This window comes from Zosterops lateralis (assembly GCF_965231275.1).
Source record: "Zosterops lateralis genome assembly, chromosome: 8".
NCBI classification, from domain to species: Eukaryota; Metazoa; Chordata; class Aves; order Passeriformes; family Zosteropidae; genus Zosterops; species Zosterops lateralis.
Genome location: NC_139768.1, coordinates 12,490,927 through 12,517,937, shown reverse-complemented (window position 1 = coordinate 12,517,937; position 27,011 = coordinate 12,490,927). Strand labels below are relative to the sequence as shown.

Here is a 27,011-nt window from a genome sequence, read left to right as displayed (position 1 = left end):
TAGATAGGTATTGTGCTCCACCTTTCCAATCTTGAACTACCATGCAGACAAACCATAGGAGTGTTATTTGCACACTCTTCCAGTGAGCACTGTTTTGAAATGCTGCAGCTCTTCAGAAACATATCTAACTATAGACTTCTTCTTAAGTATTAGAGGAGGATTCCGTGAAAAAGTAGCAAGTCTGTGATATGGTAGTCCTAAATCCCTCTCTAACTCAGTAAACAGAATCAGTAACTCTACAGAAATACAGGTTATGCACACATGCAATTGTTAGGTGAGAAACTTTGCATTCCTTCCTTTCATATACTCCTTCATCTAAATGTGAATGTGCACGACAATCAACTCTCTTCCGTTTTTATAGTGCTTCGTGTCTTCAAAAGAACTACGAGATGTTATTTCCTATCACCATGTTACAATCAGGATGCCTGCTCATGTGTTCCTCACCTCTCACCCTCTTAACGTGTTTCCCTGCCAATATGCCTTCCAAACACACCACACACTGCAAATATGAGGATGTTATTGAGGATCTATTTTCAAAGAGTATTACTTTGAAGGTGTTGCTCTGGCTTTGGTATGAAAAACTTTCTGTGATAAACCTAAGCAAAACAAGCAGGTATTTGCACAAGCTGGGGGTTAAGAGTCACAAATATCAGTCTAGATGATATTTACAAATACAATTTGAAGAAAACCAACCACATGACTGCTTAACTTTGAATCCATGTACAGAGTGAAACATTTTAGGTGCTTCTCATAATCAATTTCCTTTATTTTCTGATGCATTATAAAGTCCATTACAAAATCCTGATTACTGATAACTTTTCCTATCTCAAATTTCGAGATTTCCCTAAAGTCAGAGGCATGCAATATATTCCTGCCTAACTGACCTGCAGGAATCTCTAGAATGAGAGACCTGAGGGCACTGGCTTGATTCACACTGATTTTATGACAGAGGTGTTACAGTATTGTAAAAACCATAATTCACATGTTGGGAGGAGGCAGCGAGTAGTAAAGAGAAACTGACAATGGAATTGGGCTACTATAAGTAAACATGAATGTTTGCCTAACACACATGAAGTCTGCCATGAAAAAAAAAAAAAAAAAGAAAATACATCGCTTCCTTACAGAGCAGCAAAGAGAATACTACTTGGCATTGACAGAAAAGAGAGAGCACAGCAAACAGCAGCTCTCAGTTCCATCTCCTCCTGTACTTCTGTATCGGAAGTTGTGTTTAATACTGGGGTGGGAGTGGGCAGGGAGAGAGAAAGAAGGAACATACTTGTTTTGTCCAATTGTTTCAAAATCCTTCACAATAATTGTCAGGGAAGATGAATTATCCAGAGCAATTCCTTTCAAGTCAAATTCAACAATCTGAAAAAAAAAAAAGAAAAAAAAAAAGACCAAATCCAAATTATAAAGACAAGTTATGCAAAAATTAACAGCAGAGTAGCATATACAACAAAATTATCCAGAAATAAATTTTGCATTTAGTAAGAGACCAATTCCAGCTTACATTTGCATAAGTAAAAAATGCTCATAGCATGTATTTGATTTGCAAATTACTAGCAACAATAGCACAATTAAATTGTTTAGCAGTGAGCCATCATTTCTTCTGCAGTTCTACTTCCTCACACTAACTTACATATTGTCTTGTTATTCATAATATCAGATACCAATCCCCTCCAATATTGCCTGAACTCAGTTGCTATTGAATTTAAATGAACAGTTGTGTGGTCCTTTTTTTATAATTCTAATCTTTTCTTTATGATTCTAATTACAAAATGTAAGAAAAATCTTTAATTTATCATTGTGAAAAAAAAAACTGCTAAGAAAACATTTTTCCCAAGGAAAATATTACTGAAGATGCAACATAAGACAAGGCTGATGAGTCCATGAGGACTTTCAATACATAATTCCTTTTAATTCTGTATGTTTTTTCCTGGTACATAATAAATTATCCCGTTATGTTCCCATACATGTTGCTAAACAATGGCTGAGTATCATTTTGATCGAACAAAAGTGGGAACCAAACTGGGACACAAACTCAGCAGTTATTCATCTAATTTTTCATTAATACATTACTAAGGAATTGTAATATATGGTGCAAGATGAATCCATTCCCCTGCATTTACTAACACCTTGAAAGAACACATAGCAATAGATCCTCTTGCCAACAACATGCTCAGCTGGTGAAACTGCCTTAATGACCTTACAAACATTGTCTTAAAATGACCAAGGATTTATTTTTTTAAATTACCTCATTCCAAACAGGATTGAGTTCATTTTCAATTTTCTTTGTTTTCTTTTTTTCATCTGCAAATACAAACAGAGTATGATTATTTGTTTTTGCTAAAGCACTACAAAAATATCATGTTTTTCCCTTTCACTTTTCTAAAGAAGGTTTGAACTTTATTCCAAAGGAAATGTTCCAATTCTTTTTTATCTCTTCCAGAAGTTGCACGTTTTACAATCACGAAGTCCCCTGGGCAATTTTAGTAGGTCAGGCTTTTTATTGTTTTGTTTAAGTGTAGATAGATGTATTTCCAAAAAACCAAAATAAATATTTAGGTTTTGCAGCCTTTTATGACCCTTAGCCTCACCTTCAATAATGATGAAAAAAGACAGACTAAAAGACTTGGAGACATCAAACCAAACAGTAACCTTTAAGTGATAGCAGTAAAGTACTGCTTTTGAAACTAGTAAAGAAAATGTGCTACATATTACTATATTTGAGTTACAAAATATTTTTGAACATTTAGCTCTGGAATAAAATCACATGGAAAAAAATCTTAAGAAGATATGCTTACAGTGTCAGCAGTGTCTGGTTTAAATGAGCAAATATTAGAAGAAATACATATGCATGTAAGAGGAAATGCAATCCTTCCTGAAAAAAATGGTTTACAGAGGTTATGTAGATATAACTTCACTAAACTTACTGTGGCCTAAAAATTACAAAAATTGCAAATTTTCCCGTACTTCATGGTCAAATTTGCATTTGTGCAAGCTACAAATCATGAGAATGTGGGGTGTGGTGCAAATTATGCATACCTTGGCATTATTTTTCTTGTTCAATTACAATATATAGCTCCATTGAAGACGAGTCTTTGACACTTAGAAGCATGAAAGAGCACAAACACTCAGCTCTTTAAACAGAGATTGCATATATTTGTGATAACAAAGGAGCATATTTAAGTACAGGGTGTAAAGCAGCTGCTGATCTCCAAAATGCTCAGCCACTACAAGAAGTCCAAGCTTCAGACACACTCCACGTCTCCAAGGACTCCGGCAAAAGATAATTGAATTTTTGTTATTTGAAGTTATGACTGTACTTAGCCTGGAAAATGTTGCAAAGGCCTGGGAAGCAAGGGTAAAGATATGCCAAATGGTTCATGTATCCACTAGTCAGGCTGTTGACTATGGTGGCCCTTTTTATTGGATGAGAGTGGGATGCACTGAAAAAGTCAGCCCATGCTGCAAATTGCAAGAACTGACTCTCATTTATGTAACAGGAATTGTCTACAATTCACACAGGATATTGACTCACGTCGTAGGACAAAGGAAAGAGATTTCATAACATACCATACTGCGGCCTGACATTTTGCAGAACAAAGCATTAATTAACAAGCTAGGGAGAGAAATTCAACTTTATGCTATCTAATAGGAGACAAAGCATTTTCAAAACTGGGTATCCCAGAGTATCTGCAGTTGGGCACTCTAGTTCCCTCTAGAAGCTGGGAGATGAAAAGATGTTTTCACTGCCAGTGAAAAAAATGAACAGTTACAGCTGTTTGTAAACAGGATAGTGAATTACAGACCTGATTCTGATGGAACTTATGGATAAAAGTCTCACAATCCCTGCCTAAGTAAAAATATAACTTTGTAAGGTGAGTCCTGGTTTGAACAACAGTCAGAACAATACTTGACTTTGAACTAAATTTTCCACACATATTCTAGATTACACTGAGAAAAAACCCAAACTTCTTCTGTTATGCATCTGTATGAAAGTTGGATGAAAAAACACGGGGAAGCACAGCTTACATTGGGTTTTAGTTGTAATTTTAGTCAGTCAGAGTGCAACACTCACGTTCCTCAAGGAAATATTTTGCATATATTCTCATCACTTTACAGACTTCCTTTTTATTACACTTTTATCAGTATTTTAATGCACTGGGTGGTGGTGGTATTTGTTTTTAAGCTCTTGGCAAAGCTCTTTCTTCTTCCAATCAAAATCCCTGTTGCCAAGCAGGGTGAGGTGGATTGCTCAGTTATTCCGGGAGCTCACAAAAGTTTCAGGTCCTTAGGCTGTTTTCCTCTGCTGGTAATGATTGCAGCTATAGCAACCAAGACTAAACCACATCAGGACAAACTGTACAATAGGGCCAGTCACCAGCTTTAGTGTGGGCCCTTCTGTGAAATAAGAAATTACAGTGGATACAGGTAGAACACTCTATTCTTGTTTCTTTTAAAACTAACTACAATAACTGTGGTACTGTAGGAGAAATTACTATTTGCTTTATCTTAAAGGAGGCATTATACTACCTTATATTTCAACTGGCTAGTCAATATTCTCAGGTGGAAATGACTGTAATAAGAATTGAATGGCTCACTGTCCAAAAAAATTAGGATGGACTGTTTAAATAATAACTGTTCCATTAAAAAGATTAAAGTATAGCAAAATATTTAATGTTTCCATCTTAATTTTTTTTCTACTATAACTAGTGTTTTAATCAACATGAGCAGGTGGGGAATAGCAGAAGCAAACATTATCTTTTACAACAGTCCTAAGTCTGAGATTCAAGAGAGAATCGCATTTCATTTAACTAAGTATCCCATAAAATTTTGTCAAGGAGTATTAAGATTGCATGGTGGTGGCAGCAACTTCAGGATCAAATGGGCAGACCTCCAAAACCCTGGAAATTAAATTTAGATAATTTACCTCTCTGCAAAACAGAAAATTTAAATCTAGAGAATAATTACACTCTAAAACTATTTTCTTCCACACGCTGAAATATAAACTAAAATAGCTTTGCACTACTGCAGGCCTGCTGAAAAGCTCTTAGATTAAGTACAAATGGAATCAAGTTGGATCAATCAAATTAAATGCCATTTCACCTCAGGTTTTACTGCATAAAGTGGAATGAGGCAGCCAAAACAAATGATCAAAGCACTAAATATCCTAGCATTGACCGCACATACAAGCAATTGAATCGATTTTTAAACGTTGAGACAAGAATCTAACAAACTAAAACAATTACACTGATTTAATCATTATAATTTAGTGTCAGTTTAGCAAATGGTAGCAGTTTTTTATATTAATTTGACCAATGAATTGTCTCACAGTGAGTGACAAACTCGGAATTCCACAAGAGCAGCACCCCGTTCCAGACAGCAATATTAGTTTACTCTCAGGGTGTAGCTCTCTTTGAACTGTGAGCTGTTCTTAAAGTACATAAAAGTTCCATTCCACTGGAATGGACATAAATGTGTAAAAAAAAAAAAAAAAAAAAAAAAGGGAAATGCTTGCACAAAACTCCTGCTATATCAGAATAGTAACAGCTGCCTATTTCCTCCTAATAAGCACCTAATATGTATCACTCTAACAATTGTAATAACTGCCTAATCTGTAACCAGCTTCATTAAACAAATTGGATGAAATCTATTCTATTCATAGATGAAACCATATTAACTTGCATGTCTTAACATATAAAACATTTGCAGTCACATTGTTAGTAACAGTTGCAGTTTCATGAGCTTTTTCTTCACAACATGGCTATAAAGGTCTGGGAGGCTAAAATTTACTGAACCTAACATCATCAAAGGCCCTGTAAACTAAAATTTGAACAAAATACTGTTCTAATGAAATGCCAACTTCCACAGCAGTTTTCTGTCAAATGAGTGCTGTTCACTAAGACTTCACCAAGAATTCTCTAGAGTCAAACAAGGACATGAAAATGTGCTGCAGGGCCATGGCCATAGTCCTGCAAATGCTTGAATTTTTCCCAGTCTAGAATGTGCTTTTTATATCTCTCAGGATTTACACTGGGTAAGGACTAAAGTTAAAGATAAATGCCCTTTGACATAATCTTCCTAATGTAAGACTGGTTTCCTATCTCTACACATTAACAGGGTGAGGGGGGAACAAGCAGTGTATCTATTAAAAAAAAAAATCTATAAACATAAACAGCTAGAAGTTGAACATATTTCAGATATGACTCTATACCCTTGCACTTGGTAACCAGGCATTCCACTTACAAATTAAATCAGAGCTGCTTAATAGCTGGTAAAAGCCTGGTATTTTCTGTCCCACTTGAATCACTCTGGACAGGAAGCAGAAAATCAGGCTATTGGAATGTAATAAAATCACATAAATAGACGTGGCAGGATAAAGAGAAATTAAATATCCTACTAAAAACCTGTCACAATTATGAAGCTGACACTGCTTAAGTATGTTTGGGAAGATTAAAAATCCCAACTATATTACATAAAGGATAAATATAAATTCATTCCTTTAATGTCTGTTGTCCAATTCCAGTGTTTGGATGGAGAAAAAAAGAATCTGTAACTTATATTTACTAGGTAAAAGTGAACTGCATTAGAGCACATAGAAGAAAGAAAAGGTTACAAGGAGGGATTAAACAGACGCTTAAGAATAAAGAAGGGAAAGCATAAACCACCTGTGGAGTCTGAAACTGCAGGAACAGAGGCAACACAGAAATGCAAAACTGGCATGAAAGCAAAGAAAGAGAAGGAACTGGAAAGAGAAAATGGATACTTAAGAAGTAGCAGAATGTGAAGCAAAACAGAGAAATTACAGGATATTCACCTTTTGCAGGGCAAGTAAAATCATATTTTAAGAATTATGAAGTTCCAAAAGCTACTGAGAACAGGCTCTGCCACTTGTTCTAACACACAGGGTGGTTAAAATAAACCAAAACAAACCTTGAAAAAAAAAGGAGGAAACTGAAGGAAACGGAACAATTTCACATCTTTCTGATGCTGAAATACATGTATCTGAAAACTTGTTACTTTGAAAGCTAAGATCCTGCACGTGCAGCACCTTGTCCTTTCCAGCCTACAGCTGTCATGATTTCAGATCTGGTTTCTGAAGCTGACAAACTCCTGCAAGGATTTTTCACACTCTAAAATACCAATTTTATTTCAGTACACAGTTAGGAAACCATGTCACAGGAGATAAGATGCCTGTTTGTCAGTTTGGTTTGATGTATTACATGATCCAGAATTGCTTAAAGATTTTGGCACCTTAAAGATAAATTAATACAAGAAATTGAGTTCCTCTAGTCTAGCCAAGTGAGGTAATGATGGCAATAGGTAAAGTATGCTGTAAAACATAATCAACTTTACATATAAATGCTAATTTTATCACAGTTATTCAGAGATAAAATTAGCATTTATATGTAAAGCTAATTAGTCTCCTTCACCCATACATAACTGATGAGGAATGAAAGTGAAAAAGACACTTTTCTTCCAAAATCTTGTAATTAAATAATCTCAACTGGCAAAATTTTGATGTGCAATTCTGTCTGTGAAAACAACAACAAAAACAACCCAAAACCAAACTAAAACAAAATCAAACACGTTCAGAAATAGTACAACAGTTTTTCAATGTACTACTTGTAACAACAATAAATCACACTTTTATTGTATGTGACAGTGAGCAGTGCCTGTTCAAAGTAATCAAGACAGGAACGATTTTCCAAAGGAAAAAAAGGTAATCATCAATATCAGAATTAAAAGTGGGTTCATTTATGCAATTAGATTTGTTTGTGAAGCAATTGGCTAATCCTTTGGAAAAGCTTGTAAAATGCGGATCCTGAAACAGAAGCACAGCTGGTCAGAAGAGACCAATGCACTCCACCCAGTTCAAACTTCATTCAGGTAACTCCTGTCTCTAATTAAAAAGTCTTCCCTAAAATTACATCAGAGGTAATTTCAGGAGAACATATTTTCCTAGATTTTCAAATACCTGCAAAGGACACTATCTTTTACAAAACTTCTTCCCTGACTACATTTATGACAGTTTTGCTTACCTTTAAAAATAACAGAAACGATAGGATCTGGTTTCCCAAACTTGGTTTTAGGGATATTGGTAGCAGATTCCACAATCACCCGAAGCATTGTTTCCCGTCTTGCCTAAATGTTGACTTACTACCGATGGAAATAAATCTTCAGTGTCACAGCCCTTAACTGCTGGACTGAAATGCTAGCAGGAAGAGGAGGCAGGGAATTACTGGTTTACAGCAAAGGAGGTCTATGGGTGGATCTATGACGGTCTAGCTACTCAAAGCTCTGGGAAAATAAGAGCCCTGTAAATTGACACCAGGCTCTGTCGTGCTCTCACTAGTGAAATCCTGCAACAGAAGGCGCACACTGTAAAAACTCAGATTTCTTGTTGCTGCATGATAAATCTCTCGTCAGAAACCGAGGCAAGAATGAGCATTAAGCAACATGAACATTAAGCACGACTCTATAACCCGAGCTGAACCAGACCTGCCTCTCGGTATACCAAGGTAAGAAATTTCACGATGGCTTATAATTCCCCCCCCCCCCCCCCATAATTTTTAGAACTTCATTGTTCGCAAATACTTTTGGTTTGTCCCCGTGCCAGCCTAGTCAGCCTGGCGATGATCCCAAAATCCAGTGTAAGTCCTCCCCCTCCTGTTGTGTTCTGGAACAGCGACACTGCAGCCTCCTCATGGCACGTCCTGAATAGATTTCTTGAGCAATTATTGAAATACGTATCCATAACTAAAAATTAAAAAGTATTAAGGAAATGCGTGAAAAAAAAAAAAAAGAAAGTGACAAAACCCTCTTTATTGTTTGGAGGCATATAAATGGTTTATCTTGACACAGGCACTCCGGTAACATGAACTAGGTGACACTTACATGGCAAACATAGGAGCTCTGAGCTTCCCCGTGCTCAGGTTAGTTTTTCTAACTGAAAAACTGAAAAAGGTTAGTTTCTCAGATGTAAAAACCCGAGAGGTTCACGCTGCCACTGCCACACGTGTCCTCAAGGAGAGAGGAGAGGCCAACCCAGAAAGATGGAGCAAAATGAGTCACATTGAGCACAATTCAGCCTACTTTTTATATAGTCCCGTGCCCTATCCTAGCTTACTTCGTAATTTCTAAAATTATTAGATTTGGGGTAGGCGAGGAAGATTTCTGGAGAGGAAAACCACAAGTGTTGGGGAGGAACGAGGACACACGTAAGAGACGGCGGTGAGTGGGCCCTGCAGAACCTGTCCCCAGCACCGCGGCGCCCCGCTCCCCGCTGGGCCCCGCCCCGGGCCGAGCACTGCCACGGACACCCGGCTGGCACCCCCGCCGGGGGACGGGGGGACGGCCCCGGCCGGGCGGGGACACGACGGGGCGGCGACAGAGGGGACACCGCCCCTGCCGCCACCGCCGCCGCCCGCGGGGCCCTTCCGGCGAGCCCGGAAGTGACGGCCCCGAGCCGCGGGATTCAAACTCCCGGAAGCGGCGCCGGCCGGGGACTGGCGGATTCACCGCCGGCCGTGTCCCCTCACCGGGCCCTGTCCCCTCACCCCGCACCGGGCCGTGTCCCCGCACCGGGCCGTGTCCCCGCACCGGGCCGTGTCCCGTCCCCTCGGAGCCCCGCGGGATCCGGGCAGGCCCCCGCAGCCTGCCCTCGACTCCAGCCGTCGGAAGCCTTGTCCTGCCCGCCAGAAGGGATCGCCGTTCCGTAGCTCCTCGTTTGGTTTGTACAGGCGCCTAAAGATGATCGCCAAGACCGCCATAGATCGGATTATTGGCAAGGGGGGCCTAAAGTCGGGCAACTCCCGAGCTGAGAGGGGCCTCGAGAAGGGTGAGCGGGAGGGCGCTGCCCGGCGACAGTCCCTGGAGGAGGCGACAGACAGGGGACAGATGACGGAGGCGGAGAGGAGCAGGTTCATCCAGGTGAGCCGGGCTGTCCCCGGCCAGCGCGGGCCGTGTCCCGTGTCCCCCTCGGCCCCGGGAGCCCCACCTTTCCTCTCAAAACTAAGGATGTCACCACTGCTTTAGTAGTGTTAGACAGTTTAGACAAACTTTTAGTTTCACGCTTTCATTCTCCGTTGTTTTTCAATGACAGCTGAGCTAGCAAAACCACACCCCGACAAGGCTGGTAAATACAAAAACTTGATGCCAGAGGTGCCAGTTAGTCCATTAAGATCTGTCCTCACGTCTCCAACAGAACGCGTCTCAGAGAAATATTTTAAGCACTTCCTGCAAAGAACTTTACGTTTGCAAAGATTTAATTAAGAATATGCCAAAAAGTGCAGAGTCTTTGTTTGAATTGAATTGTCAAGCTTCCACTCAGCTATAGGTAAAGGAAGCTGTAATCAGGCTGCTACATTATTCTTCCATTGCAGCTTAAGAGCAGAAACTGAGGCACTGCAAGGTACCAAAGCATCTGTATGTCTGTGTGACTGTTCCACTCGAGTAAACCTGTGGTTGCAAAGAGAGAAGTTCAAGACTTAATAAGTGACCTAGTCACAGGCTGTCAGGCTTCCCAGAAGGACCAGGAAACTTTAGACAAACTCCAGAAATGGATACAACTAATGTAGGCTAGGCATACTAATATTTCCAGGCTGCTTTTTTTAACAAAGGGCTTGTCAAGTGTCTGCGACACAATGTCAGTTTAGAAGTCCTAAGGCAAAGATGAGCTATGGCTGGGCAGCTCATGCAGTTTTTGGCTAAATTCCTTAGTGTATTTGCTGAGTCTCTTGGTGTTTGTTGTTTGCTTGGTGTTGGTTACTTAATACTGGTTTCCTATAAACTGGAAAAACAGGTGGAAAATCAGCGTCATGTTTGATATACTGGATACTCTTTGGTGTCACTATTTCAATTTTAGTGAGCAGTGGTGTTCAACTACTCCCTAAATGAGGCTCTCTCAAATTCGCTTTCGGTTTCTCTTTCTAATGGCTTGATCTCAACCTGCAGGATTTCGACATCAGCCTTTCTCAGCAGAATTAAATGCTGTCACATCTGAAGTTCATGCAGACCCCCATGGCATCTGAAATGCAGCACTAATTCAGTGTAATGATTACCTCTGCTGGGGGCCTACTGGAAAAAGAGTGCATGTTGAAAATATCTACTAAAGCACATTTTGAAACTAGATAATATGGAAAGCAGGATCCTTCTCCTGAATGCTTTATTATAACTCTTGTAAGTCACTGTTATGTAGTTTGCAAGAAGGCTGTGCTGCTTCCCAAAAGCTACCAAATATGCTAAGAAATATACTAAGAAATGTAGCACCAACCTCTTTGCTGGAATGTTTTGGAGTTCTTGTACTGCTTTTAAGGCTCAAATACTGTAGTGATCTTTATTCATGTGCAAAACTGAGTACCTACCAAACCCGTGAAACTTGTTCTTTGCATTCTCTCTTTGTTTCCTTCTAACCTCTCTGCCATGAGCAAGGTCACCTTCCACTAGACCCTGCTGCTCAGATCGTCTCAAACTACTGTAAACTTGCTAAAGCATTTGATGTGTAGACTAACACGTTTTCCTTTATTCTGTTTCATTTAGAAAATACTTTCCCTTGAGAAAGAAAAAGAAAAATACAACCATCTTCTTGGAGAGAAGGACAGAGAAATCCAAAACCTGAAAGACAAGCTGAGATCAAAAACCAAGAACAGCGAAGTCTCCTTACTACAAAATCAACTAGAGGAAAAAACAAAGGAAGCAGAAAGGAGAGAACAGTTACTTTGTTCTCTATCAGAAGAAATTAACCGGTTAAAATGTAATTTATCTGCAACCATGGCAAAATGCTCTGATCTTGAGAACAAAGCCAGTAGTACTTCCCAGGCATCCCAGGTAAGCACTGAAGAAATATTGCAGTTGCAAACTGGAATTTGTGCCCACTAAGCCCCAATACCTGTTATAAAATAGGATGTTTTTAAAAATTTTTTACAAGCTGTGTAATATACTGAAATATTCTTGTATGAAGCGAGATGGTATCCAGATTGAACTCTACATGAGAAAGGGTCAAACACACTTCAAGGAACACAGCTGGGGAGGGAATTCTCTCCTGCTGTACTGCAAGGGCCCTTGTTGAAGTTTACACACAGGTAGCGTGACTTGTGGTACTACAGGGGATGACCCACTGTTGCTCAGGCAGGCACTGTGCCCTTCTCAGGTTTGTGTGCTCAGTGAATAGAGTGAGAAGGCAGCAGTGGTAAGAGATGTGGGCTGCTGATAAAGCAAACTAAGCTCCTCACCTAATTCAGCTTCAGTCATGAGAATATCTTTCTCCTCTCTGCTCTTATGAATCCTCATTTCTGTCTCAGTTGTTAAAACTAAATGTCTTTACTTTCTATAGCATCACACATGGTAAATTCTTCATTGTGACACAGGATAGAACAGGAATAATGAGTTTCTCCTCTCGTGTGAAGTGGTCAGTCGGTATGGTGTCAAACCTTGGCAGTGTTTGCAAGTCCATTAAGGATTCTACAGTTGTTTTTCCACTCCTGCCCCATTCTAAATGGAAAATGCAGTAGTCTCTCTGAGTGGCACAGGGAAGTTGTTTAGGCACAGGTGCCTAAAAATAGGTGGCTCTAAGTCTTTCTTTTCCAGCTTTTGACCTGCAGATGGTGCTGGTTCCCTGCTCTCTACATGGGAGTTAAGCAATTTCTAGAAATTCTGCTATAGACTAATACAAAGAATATCTTCATCTACTGCTTCTGAATGGTAACACACGTATGTATAGTACTTCTAATAATGTAGTTCATTGAGAAATACAACTTTAAATGCAATGTATTTATTTTAAGTTTTAAGACACTTTGAACTTCATTAGGGGTGTTAAAATGTATATTAAGTCAACAGCTTTTCATGATATTTTTGGCAATAAACCACGAACATATGTATTACTTTAAAACCATAGTTTTCTTTTATATTTTTAACTGATTTACTAACAGAGGATAATGATGTTTTGACTGGATGTCTTGGAGAACTTGAAAACAAGTCTAGCAATGCTGCTAGAAACTGCTAGGTGCCACATGACCTCTGAAATGGAAACAACAGTTTTATGACAACATTTTGGGAACGTTTTTACTGAGGCAGGACTCTGATGTTCATAGAAACAAGTTCAGTGTCTCTAAATCCTATTTTTATTAGGAAGTCTTTAATAATTACATTCAAAATTCAGTAAATTTAATTAATTAATTAGTTAATTCATCCAGTTTTAGATGAGTCTCAAGAACTCTCCTACTCAAACAAGTACTCAAAAGTCATACTCACTTTACTGGGGATCAGGTCTCAGAAAATCAGGCAGTTTGTCCCATTGCTTCCAGGCAGGCCTGCATGATTTCCCAGATATTTGCAATCTTCCTGCATCCCAGGGAAGCATCAAGGTCTCTGGCTTTCCCCAACAACTCCTCTATGTCTGGGTCATTGTCATAAGTATGAGGATACAAGAATAGAAGAAACATTTACCTCTCCTCGTGTACTTAAATAATGCCCTTAAATGTCTTCATTTTTCAAAAGCTCTTTGCAGATCACCCTTCAGGACTTTCAAGACAGCAGTTCAGCAGAAAATAAATTATGGCTTCCTTAGGAAATGTTTTAATGTAACTATGAGTTGCAGACTTATGGAAAAAATTCCATGTACATATTTTGCAGAAGAGTCTATTTTAAATATATGAAATTGCTTTCTACATAACTTGAATCCTTCAAAAAAAACACCCCAGCAACCAACTGTAAAGCTCTTTAAACACAAAAGGCACATCTGTTTTAATTTTTAAAATATTCTTATGCTATTTGTGTGAGATTAATAGTTGTACAGGAGTAGCTTTGCTGTTTCAGCCATCTATTTTAAACAACACTAACAAGTTGTTCTTTGTCCTTAGGAAGCTGCAACAAACAGGACTGAAGTTGAACAACAACTGAAAGATGTAAGTTTCCTGTAAATTTCAAGCACGTACCATCTGTATTGAGATGCAGAGGAATGTAAATTATCATCATGTACATTTTTGGGTAGTATGGGACCTCAGAGGGTATGTTTCCTAGAATTATTTTGTTAAGGCAATAATTTAAATTTAAAACCCCAAAAACTTGCAGAAGAAAAAATTAAGATTTCCATTATCTTTGAAGAACCTTGCTTGGAACATCAGCATAAAGTGGTTGCTGACAAATCAGGAGCCTCTAGGAACCTGACACTACCTGGGATAGCATGAGGTTGGATCAGAAACCTCCCGAGGTCCCTTCCAACCTGAATAAGTCTATAAGCCAAGCAGCTAAAAAGTCCATGTCCTTGTTCTTACAAACTAAATTGCAACGATACGGTTTTATTTTATTCCATTTTCAAGGTCTGTTATTTTATATTTTTTTTTTATATTTGAGATTGAAAAGTTAATTCTTCAAAATCTAGGCATGACTCATGAAAGCCTTTGTTCTTAAAGTAATTTTCCCACTGCTGCAGTTTTAACTTATGCTCAACATCCTGAATTATCTTTCCAAATGAAGACAGATTGATTTATTTATTGTACAGATTACCACAATTTGCAGCAGACTTAACTAGCTTATCTTTAAACTGTCTAATATATAACTTCTAATATTTTGAAGACGTAAGAGAAATACTTTTAAAAACTGATTAATTACCAGGGACTTTTTTGTTGTTCTTCTGTTTCTTTTTATGAAGGCTCTTGAGAAAAACCAGCAGTGGCTACTGTATGACCAGCAACGGGAAGCATATGTCAGGGGATTGCTTGGAAGGATCTTTGAACTTGAACAGAAGGCAGAAATAGTTAGCCAGCAAGAATCTAAATCAAATTCAGAAGGTATTAACTTTATTTTTACCCCCACAGGTGACCCAAACCATAATTATCTATAGAATAAATTTTCAGAAAACTAATTATATCACACTTAAAATCAAGAGTTTGTTCTTAACACTTTGGCTGCTTAATGGTAAAACTTTGTTAAATAATATTTCTCTGCTTCCTGTTATCTAGCTGTAATACTTGACCAACAGTACTTCCTGTTCTTATCCACTTCAAAGATGGTTTTTAACAGCCTTGACACTCTATTAGCAACCTCGCTGTTTGTGGAACACGTTGAGGCAAATAGATGTACATCTCCCATCCTTCAAAGTACGCTTTCAGTCGACATAATGGAAGCATTAAGGATTTATTAGCTAGGTGTGGATCCGATTTTTTTAAATTTACTTTTTTCAAAATAAATATTATAAAAATGACTCAAGATTGCAATGTTCTTTACTCACCTGAACAGTTGCTACAGGGCAAGAAAGGCTGTGATAGGTCTTGGCACCTCTCCAAAGCATTTTCACAAGAAGGATCTGGCCACCTCCAGCTCATTTCCTTGCTGTGCAGTTCCTCAATAAGGCACACCCTCCCAGTATTACTAAAATTAAAATCACGTTGAGCAGAAGATCCATAAGGCATTGACTTGCTTTTCTTATTACCAGATTATTAATTTCATACATGTTAAAACTGACCTGCAAGGTAAATCACTAAACAGAACTAGTATTGTGTGGAGTAAGAGCATCCCACAGACTTGCCATTAGTAATTCATGGGCAGTGGCTTGGTTTCTGTATTGCTGTTTGAATCTTTCTGGAAAACAGTGAAACAGCATCATAATCTTGTTTTGGTGCTATTCAGAAATCTATGAACAGTATTTTTAGAGGGAGGCAGACTCAGCTTACCAGGAAATGTGCCTCACAGTTACTGCAGTCAAAGCTTTGCCAGAAGAGCAGCCAGGAGACTTGAAGTCAGGGTGTAAGAAAGTTCCTCCCTTCAAGCAGCAAGGAAGTAGTAGAAATCCAAGTTTCTAAGAACCTAGCGTGAAAAATTGGTTGAACAAGTTGAAAGTACCTATGACAACTTTTTCCAAGGAAAAACTTGGCCCGTCTCTGAGGATGTCATGGCCCTATAAAGGAGTATTGCTAATGAGAAGGTAGGGCTTAGTTCATAGCTGTGGGAAGGGGGAACAGTCAAGCAGGAAACTCTTCCTAGTAAATTACACTTTGAAGAATTAGGGGGAAGTCTTCAATAGGAAAAAGTATAAAAGTCACAAAACTTACAGTGCCAAAAATCAGCAAAGCCCATGAAATTCTGCATCCCTTGATCTGCTTCCAGATATATTTTGTATTACTCCTGAGTTTTTGCAGTCTGACTCTTAATTTTTTCCTACTTATTAAACTTTTCTTGGGTCAAAAAGCAGAAATTTTCTAACTCTGGTTTAAGTAATAGTTGCTACCCAAGAAGAAGCATTTTTAATCAAAAGAACTGTTCTAGTCCTTTATATTTGCTATTTAGAAGTAAATTATGGCATACTATTTGGAAAAGATTGTCTGCAAAAGACAGTGGAAGGTCTGGCTTTGGTCAACAAGGTTGACATAGAATGTATCACATCCCCAAGGGTATCTCAGGGGAGGGAGAAATGCCAGCAGCTTGTCTATAGAGCCTAAAAGTGGAAGTAGCAATCCAGTGTCTTTGGGTCAGATTCCCAGATGTGTCAGTATTGGGCATGAGGCCCTAGCAGAACTGTTTTCCAGTAAGTATATTGGTAAGGGGACTTAATGTATTATAAATACTGAAAGCTGTTTCAACCAAAGTTTAGTTCTAATCTGAGCTGTGCAATAGCCTACTATGTCAATTTCTATTAAAAAGCCTTAAAATGCTGTTAAAGATTTAGTGCTCTGATTTTTAAATGTTTTTTTTTTTTTTTTTCACATTACTAACTCAATTATTTCTGGCTCACTAAGGTCATCTACAAGAGGAAAAGGAAAAAAACTATGACCAGCTGTTACTAAGTGCTAAGAGAGATCCTGAGACTGAAAGACGCACTATAAGCCAGCTGAAATCTGAACTTAATGAACTTAAAAACACATATGAAGAAACACAAAGGGAAATGATGAGTTTAAATGCCTTATTGCAGTCACAACGGGTTGCTGAAATGAAGACTCAGGAAAATGAAAATAAAATTAAAGAGAAAGCTCAAAGACTAAAGCAAGAAAATGAAACTATCAAAGAACAGCTCAGAGAAGAAAAAGAAAAGTCTGAAGATCTTTTATGTCAGGTGAGTGGATGGATTTGGAGGTTTGAGATCATTAGCAAAGAATCAAGAGAGATGAAAATTCATAGTTAATCAGAATGGACCATCCCTTTCTCTGGTAACTGTTCTTTATATAGATGTAGACTCAACGTCCTTGTGGTTAAAACAGAAGTGTTTAAACAAAAAACTTCTTTGTTCATTTATTTCCCTGGTCTTAAGGGACACAAAAGAGGAGGGAGAAAATATTGAATTAATTCTAATGTAGTTCATCCTTGAGACTAATAGTAAATGAGAACAGGAAAGCTAAAAATTCGTTTTATCATGTGCTCATAACAACGGAATACCACTAATTTTTGCTGTCACCTGGCTGCTAAAATACAACTGATACTTGAAATAAGAGAATAAAATTTACTAGACACCAAAGTAGGCCAAAACCAGAACAACAGTTAAGCTCTCCAAAGACAGGCTAGTTCTCACTGGTTAATAATGATTAAAATATGTATATTTTAGTTTTTAATTTAATTTTCTTTTTTGAAGCTGAACAACAGCATTATCATAAAAGTTGATACACGCTGAAAGCAAAGGATATTTTAATGTATGCATTTACTTAATGATTAGAATATAGTATATTCTGATGTTCTCTTATATTTAAAAAAAATGCATTGTTTGTCTTTATTAACATCATATCATGTTAGTGCAAACATAGGTTTTGTCAGTATATTTTCATGATCATCCTGGCAATCACCTAGGAGGCTTCAGTTTTTGGTTTGTTTTTTTTTAACAATGACATCATCCTACATTCCCCCTTCTTGTGCAATAATTTCTCACTAGGGTTTTCCATGGGGAAGTATTGATTTGAATTGAGTTTGGTTCTTGCATAACAGGCATACATTTTCTGTTGGCATTGGAATGTAAGAGTGTGCTTCCATCCCATTATAAATTAATTCTTTTTAAGCTTATTAACTGTTGTATGTGGAAGTTGTTTGTTACAAGTGTTCATCTGCCTTGTAGGTGCAACTTCTTCGTAAATCTTTGGTCAGACACGAGGCAGAACACACAAGAATAACTTTGTTGGAACAACAGGTACACAATTATATGCTGAAGTGCTAATATTTAATCTGTGTTAAGCATAAAGTCCTTCTAGACTAACTTCACATTTAAGAATGATTAGTATATTAAAGAAAGTAATGCTAGGCATGAATATTCAACCATGCATTAACTCTTGATGCTTTCAAAAATTTTGACACATCTGTCAGGAGGAAAATCTGTAACCTTGTACTGATAAGAAGGTAGGATCACACCTGATGATATTTTCTCCACAATCACTTGTTCAACAGGTAAAGCCTCAGATAAGGCACAGGAAACAGCCTAAAACAAATCACCTAATTAAAGTTTTGTAATGTATTTTTGAAATAGTGATAAAAATACTTGCATTGCCATATTTTCTATTCTCTTTGAAATTAAAACACCCTCCAACCAGAATAACTTTAAACTGCACCTCTGCTAAGGGAGATTTTAATAACTGGGCACATGTGAATTTCACTGTAATGAAAGCAACAGCAATTTTTAATTTTTCATTTAAATTTTCCTTTTAATCCCATTTTAAGATGTTATTGCAGAGCAAAACTGACTTTAAATATATAAGTGGAAAACATTCCTCCCGATTTGTACTAACTTTGACTGTAATTTTTCACTTTGTTGGGCTGCCAGATCCAGATATGCACCACAGACTTAGAGAATGGAAAGCTCGATCGCCAGAACTTGAAGCATGAATTAAAAAAAGTTCTCAATGAGTTGCGCAAGGCCAAGGAGAAAATAACCCTCCTGGAACCTCTGGTATGTACTGAATAACTTGCAGGTGAATTTAATCAGGGATTTTACATAAACATACATCTTGCTTTGGGATCTTATTTCAAGCATTGAGTAAACGTCCCTCCATCCTTTATGCCTGCTTCCCCGAGGTGCAGAACCTCATGCCAGTCAGGCAGGCACTGATTTTCTCTCCAGCAAGCAGGGAGTAGGAGCACTGCAGCAGGAGCTCCAGAACAGTCAGAGTGCTGAGCAGGGAACACTCTGTATTTTGTATCACAGTGTGTGACCCAGTTTTGTCTGTTGCACCATGACAAAGCTGCAATGTGCTTCCGCTCAGACGTGTTGTTGGCGAACAGGGCACAGTCCTTAGTGCTGTAACACACCCAAGGCTTGTGTGCCATCAAGCCTTAATATATTTTCCTACAGTATTTGATCAGTGCATGCATGCCCAGTCTAACAGTGAAGCTCCTCCTTTTCCAGAAACTCCGGGAACCTGGACTTATGGAATCACAAGAAGATTTGCAAGCTGTATTTGACAAGAAGCTGACCACATATGACAGAAGTCCTCCCCTGAAACATTCCAGCTGCCTTGATGAAAGTTTTCTCGAGTGTCCCAGATGTAAAGTGCCATATCCAACGAGCCAGCATAGAGAATTGCTAGCACACCTTGACTTCTGTACAGCTTGAGCTCCAACTGGACTTGCTATCTTTGCTTCATGTATGCTGCCAATATGCTTGGAAAATGATCTTTTAAAGCTTTTTTCTTTCAGTTGTATAAACGACAAAATGATAATTCAGTTCCACAAAAACAGTATTACCATTATATTTTGGCCTCAGTATTTTACTTCATGTTTTTCAAAACAGCCGCTGCATTTTCTAGTTGCAAACAGAAATATTTTTAGAATTAGGAATATTTTAAATAGTAAACTACTGACTTTTTTTTTCTTTTGCACTATTAAATGTAAGAACAGTAAAAGCACAATTATTGTGTCAGACTATATTTTAGTTTTGGCATACCCTGTTCTTTGTTGTTGAATCCTGATGATTGTGCTTGTACCTTAACTGACAAGAATAGCTGCAAAAGATTTTTAGCCCTCATAGGTGCACTATATATATTTATTTATACATGTCTTGTGTATATGTGTGTACTGTGTATAGTATATACATACATGTGTTATATATCATATGTATGTGGAATATATCAACATCTTGATATATATAAAAACTCAGGAGGGCCATGTTAGAACTTCGCTGCTTAAGATTGATGTTCAAAACATGAATCTTAAGTAGCTGATTATCCTGAACCACCATCAGGGGCGACTAAAATCCTGACCAAGGTCTAATCTCAGAAAAACCAACTTCCTAGTAGACATAAACTTCCTTGGTGCTGAAGAAAGTTTATATTTCAGACAATGTCAGAGGCCATTTTTGAATTTTCGATATAGAATTACGCTGAATTAAACTTGTTTTGCATCTGTATTTTAGAGGTTAAAGTTGGGAATTGTCAGTTATTCAGCCTCAGATTTGACGAATGTCCCAAAGTGCAGTTTTTAACAAATTACTCTAGTGGATTTGGAGTGTCGCTGTATTTTGGTATTAATACAAAACATGAGTTAATGACAAATTCTGGCAACAAATTAGAAACTGGCGAAGAAAAATCTCTAATGGATTTGCGATTGCAGTGTTATTTTTCTCTAGCACTTATTGTAAACTTGAACATGTTGTGAGCATTTTGGTCCTTGCATATGTAGTGATGTCCCAACAAGAAGGCGCTTCCATGGAAATTATTAAAATGGAGAAATTTTGCAAAGATACACAAGAATAAATTTGTGCATTTTACAAGTTTGTGGTTTGCTGAGGACACACAAGTACCCAAGATGTATCTTTCTCTGGCCTGCTGATTCTGCTAGCTGGTATCAGCTTTCTCCATTGTGCTTTGCTGCAAAACTGCACACATTTACCCCCTAATGTTCACCTTAATCCCTGATGTTAAATCTTATTCTTAAATATGAAGGTGTTTTCCAAGTTATTGAAAATAACTGATAGCATCAAGTGATGTTATTTTCAATTAAATCCACTGTTCATGAGACAGAAAATATTCAAAGGTATTATCTTTATATCTGAAATACCTCTGCCAGATTTATTGTATTAGCCACTCTATCCACTTTTCAATTTCACTGACTCTCAGGGTAATCTTTGTATTTGACAATTTGCTCAATTGCGAGCAACAGGTTTTCTGACCAAAGATATGATAAGCTTATGAGTAAAACAGAAATTGTGCTTCAGAATCTCAAGGTTTTGCCATGAGGGAAATTGTCTTAATTTCATATATTTAAAAAACCTTTTTGTTCGGGATAATAACTGTGCTTTTCCTTGCAGCCTAATAATTTTCATCTCTAATTAAATTACTTTTGAAAGTTTAAGTTTGTTTTTTAACAACACCTTAATCAGCTAGTATTCTATTCCCAGCTGCATACTCAGCATAGTTTCTGCAAAAGGAAATCCTGATCTTTTATGTATTATAAATGAAATAGGTTTGCCTGCTACAGGTCAGCACTCTTCAGTAGTTCTGAGGCTTTCTTAAATTAGCATAAAACACTTCCACATTAGAAACTAGTACTGTAGAGGGAGACTCAGAAAGTTCATAATGTGATAATGTTTGAAAAGTTTTGTTCATTCCAGTTTTCTGAACTTTAACAATGGATTTAGTCCTACCTGATAAATATTACACCTAAGCACAAAAAAACCCCCTTGCTGATAAATTTATAGAGGTCATTATTGTGGTATATATTGCAAAATACCAAAATGACATTCCAGTGAAGTAAAACACTTATTTTGAAAACAGACCTACACATACTATTGTCATCTACATGTAACTAAAACCAACTATAAAACTCCAAACTTCATAAGATATGCAGATCATATCACTGGTTTTTTTCCCATTCCTTAGAAGCTAAGAAATCTCAGAAATGTTTTTTTTATCTGAAAGTTAACAAAGGAGATCTGCTGCTCCTCTCTTTAGTTATATGTGGAAAAGAGCAATTTGTGCCTAATGTGCTTGCCTTGCTGTTAAGAATTAATTAGCTGTAAGTATAGTTCTTTGTAAGGCAGGAAGCAACAGCAATGTTTTCATTACTTCAAGCACTTTGGCTTTACAATTTCAGGAGCTTTTTTCTGCAACGTCCCTTTCAAGTAATTGAATTTCAACCTACCAGAAACACTGTGTTATTTGAAGTTGTTGATCTTCCCAAGGGAAGCTTGGGGGCTAATACAATGGTTTACCAACACTGGCATATTTATAAAGCCTAGCTTTCACACTGTGCTTTTTAAACAGCAAATTAAATGGTTTTGATGCAATGTTGGGTGGCTGGAAAGACAGCTAAAACGCCACAATTTTTTTTTTCTATAAGGAGAAATGCTTATAAAAAACAAAAACTGAAATAAAACCTGAAAAATGGTTCTGTTATTTTTCTCAGATTCATGAATCAACTTCTAATACCCTACCTGCTTGTGTAGTTTTTAGTCTCAGTTTTGATAACCATCTTTCACATGGTTATATTGATTTTGAGTGTTGTATTTCAAGAACAAATCATACTAATATGAATGTAGTAGAAGTCCTTCAGATTTCTGATTAAATTCATGAAAGAACCAGGCTAATCCAGTCTAGAAAAAAACAGGAAAAAGGACAAAATTTCATAGAAAAGGAAAATAATTCTTCCAGTGCTCAATGAGAAGAGTAACATGTTCAAAACTGCAACAGAAAAAGAAAATCTTTCTGGTGGTTGGAGCAGGTGAGCAGTGAAACACATTGCTTACAGAGGCTGTAAAATCTCCACCACTGGAGATTTTTGGGGACACTTATGTAACTACCTAAACCATCCCTGATAGGCGAGGCTGCCTTGGCTCAGGGACATCAGCCACTGATTTCTCACAGTGCCAGGAAGTCCTGGTTTTAATGGCACATAAAGACCTGTGAGAAAAAGACACGATAAGATTTAAATAAAAAAGCCACAATGGTCCTTCTGCACTGACTCTTCATCTTCTTTAATGAAATAACACTACATGCTAAATTAGTAGCTACTGCATCAGAAGTCATTAAATCAGTTTAATCTCACATTTCTCAGCAAGAAATTTACTGGTATTCCTACATCTGTATGAACTTCTAGTCTAAGCAGACATAGAATACTATAGAATACTGACTGCTTCAGACATTTGCACTCATGCATCACTATCCTGCTGAAAAACAAGATGAATTACACAAACACAACCGAATGTCCCTTAATTTCTGATTATTGGGAACATTGTTTTAACAAAGAGCACCACAGTGTCTGGTGCTTTGTTATTTGGGGCTCCCCTGCATAAGGTGCTCCAGGAAGAAGATTCAGAAGGCTGGTGTCCTGACTGGGAGCTGGCCAAGCCAGCCAGTGAGAAACATGACTGCTCTAGAGGAATCACAGATGTAAATTCTCTTCTAACATTGTCAATGTCAAATGCATCTCTTGCAAAAAAAGCAGACTTCAAATAGGACATGGATCAATGAAGTGAGACCTCCCCTCACACCCAGCCCCCTTCAGACCTGGAACAGAGCTCCTCACCAGCAGTCAGGGACAGATATTCATTTGGTGGTCTTTATGACCAATCAAAATTTTCAGTATTTTATACTGAATTAATAGTTCCAAAAAGATAGACCAAGAAAAGGTGCTTCAACATATCCTCTAAGAAAGAAGCCTGGGACCTTATCATGGTGATATGCAGCTGGCTTCTTGATGGAAGTGCAACCAGGTTTAATTTCCCTCATCAATTTAAAACTGGTGAATGTGCACACTGTGCCAGTGAAAGTGACAGTTTTATCCATGTAACAGGCCTGATAGGGTCAATATTATCTCATGCAACTAGACAGAAAACTCTGCAGCATAATTAAGGCATACATGCTTTCCAGACTCAGTTTATGGGAAGCTCCAAGTCACATCTTATCAGTCATCTCCAATGGCTACTGATAATGAAAACCATAAACAGTGTGGGAAATAACATGAGTAGCATTACATTAGGGAAGCCAGAAGGGTTTACAGCAGAATTTAAAGTATTATATGAACTTTTATTGTTTTTGCAAGATTGATTTTTCTGTTTCTCCAGCCCTAGCTCAATGCTAGCTAAGGAGAAGCCTGACAATACAGACAGATGCTCTTTGCAGCAGACAGACACTGCAGACCTTACTTCAGAAATACGTGGCTTTTAAAAGTAAAGCTGCTATCCCAATTTGGTGCTGAAAAACCCCTGTTGCTCCCAACAAGTTACTCTAAGATAAGACATCAGGGAAAGAAAAGGGACTATTCTCCTTAAACTTCATGAATAAGAGCATTCTCTAATCACTGGGCTCTTGACTATGAGAGGAAACAATGGTATCTGTGATCTCTATACAGTGTACAACCCAGCAGACCAATGTGTTCAGGGAATGTCTGAGCACATCTCTTGAGCATGAGAGGCTGGTGACAAATTTCGTTTGTAAATCCTTCAGACGGATTTACAAACAGCTTTTGTTCTGATGTCTCGGCATCAAAGCTCATTAGCAGGAATGTGAGTAACTTTATGCACACCTGAAAGTTAGGCAAAGGTCCAGTGGCACTTTAACATCTGACTGCAAAAAATTCTCTCAGGGTCTCAGTTCCTTGGTAAGATTGTTCTACCAGATCCTGCATTGTCCAAACAAACCACTCTGATACTCTGTATTCACTGAACAACTCCCTAAATCCATGGGCTAGATGTGTAAGTGTAATATGGTTTCTAAAACTGTTAAGAAACAACCTCATTTTAGTTATAAGAGTTTAGCTGGAGCTCAGTCACTCTGGTGAAGCTTGGTTAACATGCAGCAAAACAGAAAATGTGACCATCCAGAGGAAGTTACATGGATTATGTTCTTAATTTGCACTTGGTTCAGAGAGAAATCCCTTCCTTACTGCAAGCCACAATGCTGATGTTGGCAAAACTTGGTGGTCTTGAGGACTAAAAGCTGACCAAGCTTTTATTAGAAAGCACATCTGACAGTATTATTGGCAGCTCTGCTCTTGGCTGATGCCTTGCTCAGTAATGCTGCTGCTACAGCTTGAAACTACAGTGCCACTGGCACCCATCCCAGGAAGCATGCCAGCTTCTGATGGGTACTGACCACAGCAAAATGAGACTTCCCAGAAGAAACAGGGACTTCCTCATGTCCCAGGAGAAACAGGAATTAGTTTTTGACATGATGACATAAGTGAAGCATCTAACTATTTTTAGTGGATACAGGAATGTGTGAGCTTGCTACTATATGTAAACAAACAGATGCATTTATATTTGCACTAAAAGTTTAAAATTGTCCCTCACACATTGGTGTAGGCGCTTTGGATCACTGATAGGAAAGTATAAAATGGGTGAGCAGTTAGAAAACTTCCTAAAAACCAAAATAAATCAAAACAGAATTGTATTTGAAACATACCTTACGATGGTATAATATCTTCTAAGCACAGGATTCATAGTATCTAGAAGCAGAACAGCTGCAGTGTGATATGTAAGGGCAAAAATTAAAATAGAAAGCTAACCTTGGGTGAAACTTATGATAAGGATCTTATCGTGCAGACACGAGTCACCTACAAGCTCGCAACCTCTCTTGTGAAGACAAACAGGCAACATTTCTATTGGAATGAATTTACACTTAGCAAACATTAAATGTGCAATACATCTGTTACAGAAGTCAGTGCTATTTACCCAGTTTGATACAGGTGCATAAAAATACACCCAAAGACTTAAAACACCGATCTATATGCAAGAAGATGCATAAATAAAGCAAAAACCTTTACCAGATCATGTCCAAATGGAACAAGAACTCCCATCTCTCAGAGTTACCTACCCAAGTGGTCCCTCTCTCTGGGAATATTTCTTAATGCTCAAGATATAAATAAGCTGATCGATTCCCATCTGTCACGACAGTTCATGGTTTCCAGGGGAACAATCTGAAAAGCAGAGCTTGACTAATGGTATCAGGTAACGTAGCCCTTATCTGAAACAGAGAAGGCCAAACCTTGGGCTTTCATTAGGGATGAAGAAAACACCCATAAAAAAAGAAACAAGATTTTTCCCTGCCAGTTTAGGCAAACCAGCTCCATACAGAGGTCTCTGCAGCTTTCATTTAATTTAGAGCAATGAAATCTGAGCTGACTCCATGTTTGACTCAAAACATAAAAGCAAACATAGGTTTAAAAAATTATATAGGTTAAGCAATCATAACAGGTTTCCAGGCATTCTGCTAATCACTTCCTTGTCATAATCACGTGGTGCACATACCACACACAGCATCCACCTATTACAGTAAAGCCAGAGTAGCTCTATGGAGGTTACTGACTCCTCTCTTCCTCACATTCTGTGTTGTGATGGTTGCTATGATTAGACCTACCCAACAGCAAATACAACTTTTGCACTTCATGGGAGGGAAAAGAAAGTTACTCTTTTAGATAATGGATCCATTAGACCCATGAGTAACCAGACTATTTTTGCTCCTGCAAGGAACCCCCACTTGTTTGATCAAACCTGATGGAAACAAGCATCTTCACACCTCTGCTGTCCCCAGGAGCAGGATTTTGTACACAGGTCGGTGTGAAGTTCACTCACTCACAGCATACTAAAAGCAGCATTTTACTTTGGTTCTCCTGAGCAAACAACAGGCTCATGTCAAGTAAGGTTCTCACTCACACCTAAGGACCAAAGCTAAAGGTGATCCTTTCTAAAGAAGATCAAAGATCTACCCAGACACTTCCACACATCATCTCATTTTCAAACCTTCTCCTCTGTCACTCCTTTCCTCTCTGACTAAAAGTATCTTAATTTCTTCAATAATGCAGCTTTGGATGTTTCACTCCCTGTTTCCTTTCCCCTATTCTGTTTCAAATAAGTTTACTTTTACCCTGAATCGACAGGGCCAGTTTCTAATTTAACTTTCCACTAATGTCAAAGGAGCTAAAGATTTTCTTCATAATAAAATTTTCATTTATCTGTGCTACCATTTCCAGCTGCCCCACCTCCACTCCCCGGGTCCTCTTAATGCTTCACGAGTTTTCACATTGGTACAACCAGACTATTAACAGTCGTTCTTTCCCAAATCTCTGCCATTATTTAGAGCTGGCCACACCACTGTTACTGCCAG

General features: G+C 38.1%; 2 protein-coding genes across 3 annotated transcripts in view; one reads left to right on the top strand and one right to left on the bottom strand.

The window, feature by feature from the left end:
* The window catches only part of MYOF (myoferlin), a 61,934-nt gene extending 53,424 nt beyond the window's left edge, over nucleotides 1-8,510 (bottom strand). For both annotated transcript variants that reach the window (XM_083865987.1, XM_083865988.1), the window contains exons 1-3: nucleotides 8,046-8,510; nucleotides 2,255-2,310; nucleotides 1,277-1,368 (exon numbers count right to left, since the gene is read on the bottom strand). In XM_083865987.1, the coding sequence (XP_083722113.1) occupies nucleotides 1,277-1,368; nucleotides 2,255-2,310; nucleotides 8,046-8,133 (236 nt within the window). In that variant the 5' untranslated portion in view covers nucleotides 8,134-8,510. The remainder of the gene's footprint in view (nucleotides 1-1,276; nucleotides 1,369-2,254; nucleotides 2,311-8,045) is intronic.
* Nucleotides 8,511-9,756: 1,246 nt separating this feature from the next.
* Nucleotides 9,757-22,234, top strand: CEP55 (centrosomal protein 55; the record flags this gene model as incomplete). The annotated part of the gene is made up of 8 exons (XM_083865989.1): nucleotides 9,757-9,936; nucleotides 11,545-11,832; nucleotides 13,863-13,907; nucleotides 14,654-14,792; nucleotides 16,737-17,050; nucleotides 18,038-18,109; nucleotides 18,737-18,862; nucleotides 19,319-22,234. The coding sequence occupies 8 exons, from the start codon at nucleotides 9,757-9,759 to the stop codon at nucleotides 19,523-19,525; spliced, it is 1,371 nt and encodes a 456-aa protein (XP_083722115.1). The 3' UTR covers nucleotides 19,526-22,234.
* Nucleotides 22,235-27,011: the final 4,777 nt, after the last annotated feature.